Here is a 10,309-nt window from a genome sequence, read left to right as displayed (position 1 = left end):
CGATATATTCACATATTAACATCATCACATGACCACGTAATCACATATAAACATCATCACATATCACATCACTACATCTTTCCACATTAACATCATCACACCATCTTTATATTTTTTATCATCTTCTTCTAGCCAGTTTTATTGCTGCTGAGCTGTGAACTCTTTTGCAGACTGTGCCAAGGAAAACCCCACATCTTTACATATAAACATCATAATATCACCACATCTTTACATATAAACATCATCACATCACCACATCTCTACATATAAACATCATCACATCACCACATCTTTAAATATAAACATCATCACATCTTTACAAATAAACATCTTTCCATTACCACATCTCTACATATAAACATCATCACATCACCACATCTTTTCATATAAACATCATCACATCACCACATATTTATATAAACATCATCACAGCACCACATCTTTACATATAAACATCATCACATCACCACCTATTTACATATAACCATCATCACAACACCACATCTTTACATATAAACATCATCACATCACCACCTCTTTACATATAAACATCACCACATTACTACATCTTTACATATAAGCATCATCACAACACCACATCTTTACATCACCACCTCATCACTATAGACTAACAGAGCAGATGTGATGATGTTTCAGATAAATGTAAGTCTTAACATCATTATACAATATCATCCTTAATTTAACTACTCGGTCATTCCATTTTGTATGTTTTTTTTTTGTTTTTTGACACATTTACATATAAATCTAAATCAGGTCAATGTCTTCCAACTTTCTTATTTGATTTTTTAAAAATTTAAACTGTTTGGAAGTCTTTCAATCTTTGTAACCTCTAAAATCTTGATTTTTGAGTTTGAAGGTAATAGGCCCAATCAAGTTATATCAAACACATTGTCATTTCATTGTGTCCCAGCCTAGTGATTGATGTATATGAACGGCACCTCCAAATCTGCATGTTATATGATTGTGGAGAGAATATAACACAGCTGTCTTCAAATACAGTCGTGACAAACACTAAGAAATTCGCCTTAAATAAAATGTACGGATAACCATTTTAAAAAATGTAAAAAAGAAAAATTATTGTTTGGGAAAGAACTGCACATTTACATACACATATCTCAATACTGTAAGGTCTATTTCCTGTTTTATATATATTAAATAAAATTAAACAATTGTTTTTTTTTTGTTTTTATTGAGTCATGTTTTGTTAGAGGCAGTGAATAATTGGATAATTATGTGAAGTACTAAATCGTGTACCAGAAAAACGGAGTTTGTGCGTCGCCGCTGTCGCGTCTCAACTTGATGGGGACTTCAGTTTTTTTTTTGTTTTGTTTTTTAAACGAAAGCTGACCAGAGAGAAGCTGAGAATTATAATGCTCCGTTACTAATGTTGCTTCATTTACGTGGCTGTCAACTTCGATACTTCCTGCAAACACAGTCACCCACAAACACACACACACACACACACCACACACACAAAGTGGGCGACAGTCCCCACCCACACTGGACATCTCAAGTTGGTCGAGTTCGTTAACATTCGTAGCACCAAAAACAGACGGCTTAAAAAAAAACATCCAGAATTATCACATCGGTTTCTACGACGCTGACGTCGCGATATTAAAAACTCGGATTCTAAACGAAACGTAACGCAATCAAAGTGGGCTACGACCTAGACTTTTTCTTTTATAGTTGTACCATTGTAGCTTATTATAGAAAGATTTTGGAGTTGGGGGGGGGGGGGGGGGAATTTCCTTTCAGACTTTGTGATCTGTAGGGGAGATGATGTTAAGCTCATGTTTCTGTGGCCGACTTACCAGTGAAGCAAGCCAAAAAAAATTGCATCGTAATTTGTATTTCCATTTTGAAAATGAACAATTTCTGAAACTATGTTTGAAGACGAATAGAATCTGTCAATGTAATCCCGGTACTTAGAAAGACCACAAAGATATAGAAATACATTTTATTTCATATGAAAAAAGTGATCTGTCTTCCGTAGTGCAATTAGTGCGTAGAGCTGACTGCCTGAATCAGACCAGAAAACCGATGACTCAGCGTAGCTAGGGTGGGGGTGGAGGGGGGTCCAAATTTGAAAATTTACTCCGGGCCCCCCACTTGAGGTGCCCCCCCCCAAATGAGTGTTCGAAATGTGTTTTTACATTAAATATTACACCATTATTTCATGTCATGATGTCGGATGCCTAATTGCAGAGGCCCCTAAAGTCGAGGGTCGAGTTCCGTTAAAGAGAAACAAAATTCATTGTAGTCCCTCTATCAGTGTCCAGTGAGGAATTTTCAGGTGATGTGGCAGTTCTGCAGCAGTACCGCCCTCTGACAGGCAACGAAAATCTTCTTAGGAATGCTATTATTTTTATTATTATTATTTTATTTAAAACAAAGCCAAAGTGTTTGACCTAGATCTAGCTCCTGGAGAACAATTACTATAATTATTATTTTGCGCGGCCGTTGGCTTGACCACCGACTCGCTTCGATATGTCCACCCGATGACCCGGTGACCCAATTTCATTCTTGTTATCTTGCAGACGTCTTGAAGGGCTGTGACGTGGTAAACCAAGTAAACACAGACGCCATATTTCATTGGGCGCAGACACAATAATTCATCCAATCAGACTGGAGATTACATACAACAAACTGCACAGTGGTGATTCTATGCACTGAAGAAAAACCTTTTTTAAGTTTTATAGTCAGTACTTTAGGGTCGACTGTTTTCGACATTCTGGTATGGACGGTGTGCGAAACTGACCTCTTCCATTTCAGTTATTTTTAATCTCATTTCCTTCTCGCTTTTGTCTACTCTTTATGTATATAGAGACATTACTTTGCCTCTTCAGTGTTGGGCACAGACTAACCCCGATACAGGTTTTTGCTGTTTCTGTGAGAGTGCGTTAGAGAGTCGAGTCAATGATTATTAAGAAGCGCCTCTTTCAGACCTTGCGATCTATAGGGGGCAGATGATGTAAAGGGCATCTGTTTCCATGGCCCACGGCTAACGAAGGTGTCATGTGTCCATCACAACGACCAACCGCCATTACTTATCCCCAACAATGTCAGGTACCCATTAGAGCTGGGTGGACCTGAAATTCTGAAAGCCAAATCTTCACCAAGATTTGAACCTGGGACCACCGGATTAGACGCTAAGCGCTTTACCACTCAGCCGCTGCGCCACAGGCATCGACCAAAGTATGTGGAAGGAGATAGCCCAAGACCGGACAGCATGGAGACAGACTGTACGTGCTGGTACGAACTTCGCCGAGTGCAAAAGAAACGAAGCTGTATCAGTCAAGAGAAGGAAAAAGAAAGCTGCCCTGTCAACTAGCCCTAGGACAGATGCATATACATCCACGAAATGCAGCAAACTCTGCCGCTCTAGAATTGGCTTGATCAGTCACTCCAGATTCTGCCCCGTCTCAAGACGAAATCAAAGCCAGTGACTCATCTGGGCGCATCCATTGTCTTCTGAGCCATATATAACAATTACACATACACATTATAACTATTAAATATGCTGTTGTTAATTCTAGTTAAAGGAAGAAGAGAATTATATAGATAGATAGATAGATAGATAGACGCAGATATAGGAGCATTAGCGAGTGGTCAAAACAAGATCAGTTCTTCATGCTCGTTACAAAGAGTGAGGATCCAAAATTGTTAAAAGTTAGTGACTTTGATGGTGCGTTTACCAGCTGACAGATCAGCCTGAACGCTAAGACATCAAAATCAAAGTACAATTCCGATAAAACAAAGAAGAATATATTACATATTTTAAATAGAAAACAAAATAAAAACATATTGAGCTTTGAGAAAATTGAATAATTTGCATTCGTGACAATCAAGACTATCCCTTTTTCTTAACCAAGCTCTCCCCAACCCTCCCCCCCCCATTCCTGTAATACTACCAATGGTTTTATGAACAATTACACATTCACATTATAACTATTAAATATGCTGTTGATAACTCTAGTGTCAGCCAAGCCGCTACGGTGGTGTCAATAAGAAAGCAATAGGCTTATACAGGCCTAGTAGCTGTGTTAGGCGCGTAGACTTTATGTTCTAAGTCAGTGATGCTCAACCTAATTTGACTTGCGGGCCATTTTAATTTCTGACACTCGTGTTGCGGGCCACATGAACAAAAATGTACACACACACACAAAAAAAAAGAAATGAAATTGACCTGAATTTGAAACTATTAGATTAGAAACCCGTGGAGCAAGTACTTACATTAAGGAATTGGCTATCTGAAGTGATATTTTTCACGCGTCAGTTATTGGCTTAATTTCTGTACTTCAAATAAAAGCAACATTGTAGCTAGTTTTACTACCGACTCATTTTTCTTGTCGCTTTTTTGTAAATATTCCCATCGATTCTCCAATCTCTAGACGTAGTTTAACAATCTTTTTATTCGCGGCTCAAACCAAGAATGACGTCATGTTTGTTTCATAATGACGTTCATTTGTTGTTCTTTTTTGAAACAGCCACACTTTCTTTACACATCTAATATGTTGACTTATTATCATGCTCCTCAAAAAAATGTTTAAGATCCGTTCTCTTTTTTCTGGTAGATTCACATTTCATAAACACACTAATGTTTAAAGTCATGGTACCAATCAATTAAAGAAAAATTGAGGGCCCTAACGTAGGTAAAGATACATAAGTAAACCTTTTATTTTTCGATGGGGGTGTCTACTCTTTGTACCAACATTCGGCGGGCCGGATGGAACCATGTCGCGGGCAGGATCGGGCCGTATTTTGGGCATCACTGTTCTGAGTAGATCGAGAGTCAGTATTCATCGAAAAGGGATGTAACTGCAAGTGCGTGATGTCTAAGTATTTCAGCATGAGTACAGACAGAGTGATCTATCCTGCACGAGAGAAGTAGCGAGCAGTCCTCCATTCAGAGGATTAAAAGTAGTTTTCATTTCTAAAGGTACAAGGGGGCGGGAGAAAGTAAGAGAGAGAGAGAAAGAGAGAGCATGTCCTAGAAAGAGAGAATGAGAGAGAAAGAGAGAGAGAGAGAGACAAAGAGAGAGAAAAACAAAGACAGAAATAGATATAATGAAAGATAAAGAGATAAAGAGAGAAAAAGAGAAAAAGAGAGAGAGAGACACAGAAAGAAAGAGAAGGAGAGGAGGAAGAAATAGAGAAAGAGAGAGAGCGAAAAGAGAAAGAGAGAAAAAGAGAGAGAGAAAAGAGATAGAGACAAAAAGAGAGGAAAAGTGAGAGTGATTCAAAAAGAGATAGAAAAAGAAATAAAAGTGAAATGAAGATAGAGAAAGAGAGAAAGAAAGAGACAGAGAAAGAGAAATAGGGAGAGAGAAAGAGATAAAAGAGAGAGGAAGAGAGAGAAAGAAAGAGGCAGATAGATATAAGAAATTATTTAGAGCCAGAGAGAAAATTTGGAAAGGCGGAAATAATAATCTCAAGCATCTCAAGTATTTTATAAGCTCACATTTCGAATCTAAAAACTAAACAAAAAAATAAGATGTCCCCAACATATTCATAATAATAAGCATTGTCTTCGATTCCGAAGATGGAGTGCAGTTTTTCAACTGAGCACGCAAAACCCTGTTAAGATACACATTTTGCCATCATCTAATGCAGACAAAGCCATTGTCCGCAGGTGTTGGTGTAGGGTCCACTGATGTTGTCTTATAGTTATAGTCGTCTACATTTTCGGACCCCTCTACCGCAACCTTTCTTTTAATAGAGGCTATCCTCTTCCACTAGACCTGGGGGGTTAGCAAAAGGACACTTGATTTGATATTAAAAGTCGACCCGCGGCGTAGCATACGGCACTTTTTTAGCACAAGACCCAGAGCAGCTGTCGAATGGTAAGTAGTGATTCTATGCATGTTCTACCAGAGGTGTGGACAGTTCCATACATGTTCTACCAGAGGTGTGGACAGTTCCATACATGTTCTACCAGAGGTGTGGACAGTTCCATACATGTTCTACCAGAGGTGTGGACAGTTCCATACATGTTCTACCAGAGGTGTGGACAGTTCCATACATGTTCTACCAGAGGTGTGGACAGTTCCATACATGTTCTACCAGAGGTGTGGACAGTTCCATACATGTTCTACCAGAAGTGTGGACAGTTCCATACATGTTCTACCAGAGGTGTGGACAGTTCCATACATGTTCTACCAGAGGTGTGGACAGTTCCATACATGTTCTACCAGAGGTGTGGACAGTTCCATACATGTTCTACCAGAGGTGTGGACAGTTCCATACATGTTCTACCAGAGGTGTGGACAGTTCCATACATGTTCTACCAGAGGTGTGGACAGTTCCATACATGTTCTACCAGAGGTGTGGACAGTTCCCAAGTGAAAGAAATTTATTCTATTGGGAATGATGGAAAAACGTGGAATCTAGAACTAATTTCAAAAGAACAAAATCTGCAGACAAAATTAGTAGCAGGCCTATAAATGAATTCTTGAAGCGGAGAAATTTGACCGATCCTTATGATAACATTGCATGATCACATTCAACCTAAAATTACGTAGGTATCGTTATAGTGGACTATGAATTACGCAGACTAAATCCACTCTTGAGGCCGAATGCCGATTACAATAGTCTTTAACGTCTGTGCACTGCAGATGACTTTAGGTTTTATTCAGTGGCGTAGCATGATACCCGTCGGCCCGGGCTCAAGAATATATTGGTGGGCCCCCTCCCCCCAAAAAAGAGGAATACAATGTAAGACAAAACAAATGAGTCATCTGAATGTATCGGTACAATGACCAAAAGACATTCCAATGCAAGTAGAGTAGCTTTTTTATAATATAATTACGATTGACTCTGTTAGAAGTCCAACACGAAATACAAGTCAATGTTTGTACAATTTTTGAACAGAATAAAACCACTGGTTTGATTCCGAGAATTAAAGAGTGCAGTGTATCAAATGGCTACGCAAACCCTGTTGCCCAAGGGCAGACTCGGCTCCATGGCATTGGACAGCAGCCAGTCTAGAAGATGGAAACTCAACAATAAAACCAGTGGTTCATAGTCGTAGATATTCGAGCATATTATAATATTGAGAAGTCAAGGTTATACAGTTCATAATCAAATACACCGATGGAGTTCATCAATTATAAGGTCACTAGTCTACCGGCGGCGTAGCATACGCCGCTATTTTGCAGGGCCGGCCTTAGGTGACCGCAGTGGGCTCCGCACTTACGCCACCGCAGTGGGCCCCGCACTTTCATAGGACCCGCGCTAATACTAGGTTATAAATTATTAAACCAATGTATAACTTATAACAGATTTTCCGCGGCCTCCTGTCAATTTACCAGGAGCTCCTGATAAAAATAAACGAAAAAGTCCTGGAAATATCCGGAAATTATTAAAATCTTTAGAAAACTCAATAAGAATCTCCTGAAATATATAGATCTAGACAAAAATTGTCATTTTGGGGTGTCATTCAATAAGAAAAATGCCAATCCTAGGCGCGATAAAAAAAAACGCATAGGGTCCCATAATTGTTAAGTCCTCTCTCTCTCTCTCTCTCTCTCTCTCTCTCTCTCTCTCTATATATATATATATATATATATATATATATATATATATATATATATATACATTAGATTACTTAGATTAGTTCCTAGTTCAAACCTCCCGCTGGACAAAGGGGGATGGGAGCGGGCAAGGTTTGATAAATTTAAACGACAGTCAAGCGCGCAGCCAGTCATCCGTAGTGTAAACGTTACTCTTGTGTTCTCTCGTGGACTATCCGCAGAGTGATCTTTCCTTTACTCCTTACTACTCGTTTGACCTATTAAGGGAAGAAGAGAATTTTATATATATAGAAGATAGATAGTCGCAGATATAGGAGTATTTGCGAGTGGTCAAAACAAGATCAGTTCTTCATGTTCGTTACAAAGAGCAAAGATCCAAATGTGTTAATAGTTAGTGATTTTGATGGTGCGTTTACCAGCTGACAGATCAGCCTGAACGTAATATAAAGGGTAATATTACATATTTTAAATACAAAACAAAATGAAAACATATTACGCTTTGAGAAAATTGAATAATTTGCATTCGTGACAATCAGGACTATCCCTGTTTCTTAACCAAACTCTCCCCAACCCTCCCCCCCCCCCCCATTCCTGTAATACTACCAATGGTTTCATGAACAGACAAGGAAAAAAAAAGAATGGACAGATATGGAAACAATTGTCATCTCGAGCGAACGATTTGGGCTAGCCACCATTACAATTTACAAAACTTAATAGAAAGCAAATTCTTACATTAAAGCTTAAACACTGGTTTTAAAGTCAATATCAACTTTGGTACAACATTCAGCATTAAGCCCCTTAGCGCCATAGATGCTATGCCACTGGTTTTATTGTTGCGTTTCCATCTTCGTGTATGCTCTTGGGCAACGGGGTTTGCGTAGCCATTAGATACACAGAGTCAATCGTAATAAGATTATTAAAAAAAAAAGATACTATACCTGCATTGGAATGTCTTTTGGTTAATGTACCGATACATTCAGATTACATTCTTAAATTTGGATCGGTCTTCTTGCAGACGCCTCTCAACAAAAACGACAAAAGGTATTCGACATTTCTTTTTCAAACACAAAAAGATGTCAATTGATTTAATAATTCATTTTTTAAACATCACTTACATCTTCATCTGGTAAATACTCAAGCATTGATTTGTACCTACAGTGAAACATCTTTGTCCTAAAAAAAATACACTGACATTTTGAGAAACACTGATCTATTACGCGTACTTACTTACTTAATCCTGTGCACTCCCAGGGAAGCATAGGGCCGCAACCACACCTCTCCACCGAACTCGGTTCTGAGCAGCTTTCTTCATCTGCTCCCATGTCATTCCATTCAGTCATTCAGTACGCGTACTGCTGAGGCTAAAAAAGAACTTACCAGCCATATACATTTTCAACACGACCAGTTAGTACTAATACACCAGTAGTCTTAACTCTTTCTCTCCGAAATTATTTACCACATTCTGGTGGAATCAACTCTGGTAGGAGAGAAAGAGTTAAGCCACATCAATAAATTGTTGCTATAAAAATTGCCACAGATATATATTTCTCGGTAGTATAGGGGTAAGTATCCCCGACTCTCACGCGGGACACCTGGGTTCGATTCCCCGCGGGCAGAACTTTTTTTTTTTGTTTTTGTACTTTCCTTTTTTTTTTTTTTTTTTTTAAAGCACTTCACATTCTCTTTCAATACATTGAAGGCTTTAAAACAGCCTCGGTTAAAGCCCTTAACGGAAGTCTGCACAGGTGGCATTAGAGTTGTCTCGGCTAGCTGTAGACATAGCTGCCCTTAGTGAGGTACGCTTGGCAAGCCAGGGGTCGCTGACTGAAAGAGGAGCTGGCTACACCCTATACTCAGGGGCGGACTGGCTATACGGGCATTTGGGCAAATGCCCGGTGGGCCGGTACCCAAATGGGCCGGTAGAGCCACCGAAATGCCTGATCGAAGTCACTATGGTACATATCAAGTTGTTAAAGGTTTATAATATCCTTATTATGTTATTATTATTGTTTTTATAAAAGGCCCCCTGAGCGTCGTGTTTAAACAAATGTCTTTCACAGACATTACAGTGTAATACTCTTTTAATCAAACACATTTTCCGAAAATAAAATGTAGAATGTAGACAGTGCTACTAGTAGGCTTCATCTTTTTAGTGCCTACATAATTGCTGATTTAAAAAGACGCTATATTGCTTATTAAGATATAGAGCTCACTGTATGCATGCATATTGATACATTATCAAACTTAACAATGATTTTTAAGGACCGATACATCTAGACATGGATGCCCAACACATGATAGAGAATTTGTGGGCCGAATTTTATAGAAATGCCCGGGCCGATTTTGACACCCAGTCCGCCCCTGCCTACACTGGTCAGGAAGTGGCTCTGAGCAGCACAGGCAATCGGGGGGGGGGGGGCTTTATGGTAAAACAATCTCTTGCCAAGAAACTCTTTAGGGAATTTGTTTTATATAATAAAAATAGTACAACGATATAAACAAAATGTTTATTAATACAAAAGTTATGATCAGACATTGCATGTGAAGTTTACTCCAGAAAGTTGGCTTTTTATTCAAATGATTTTATTGCCAAGGGAACAAACTAGTTCTGTATTTGTCTTTTCATTTTCAATCACCTTCACCTATCCCTTAACTCTTTCTCTCCTAACTGACGATACCAGCGTTGATTCCACCAGAATGTGGTAAATAATTACGGAGAGAAAGAGTTAAGTCTGTTGGACCGTTGGGGCACCACA

The 10,309-nt window shown here is 38.9% G+C and overlaps 1 protein-coding gene across 1 annotated transcript in view; it reads right to left on the bottom strand.

The window, feature by feature from the left end:
• Window positions 1-6,936: 6,936 nt before the first annotated feature.
• The window catches only part of LOC129924049 (histone H1-beta, late embryonic-like), a 45,866-nt gene continuing 42,493 nt past the window's right edge, over window positions 6,937-10,309 (bottom strand). Inside the window, exon 4 of the mRNA XM_056017680.1 lies at window positions 6,937-7,004. Within this exon, the coding sequence (XP_055873655.1) occupies window positions 6,937-7,004 (68 nt within the window). The remainder of the gene's footprint in view (window positions 7,005-10,309) is intronic.

This window comes from Biomphalaria glabrata, chromosome 18, assembly GCF_947242115.1.
Source record: "Biomphalaria glabrata chromosome 18, xgBioGlab47.1, whole genome shotgun sequence".
Classification (NCBI taxonomy): Eukaryota; Metazoa; Mollusca; class Gastropoda; family Planorbidae; genus Biomphalaria; species Biomphalaria glabrata.
The sequence above is the reverse complement of the archived record's forward strand: the minus strand, read 5'-3'. Positions and strand labels throughout refer to the sequence as shown.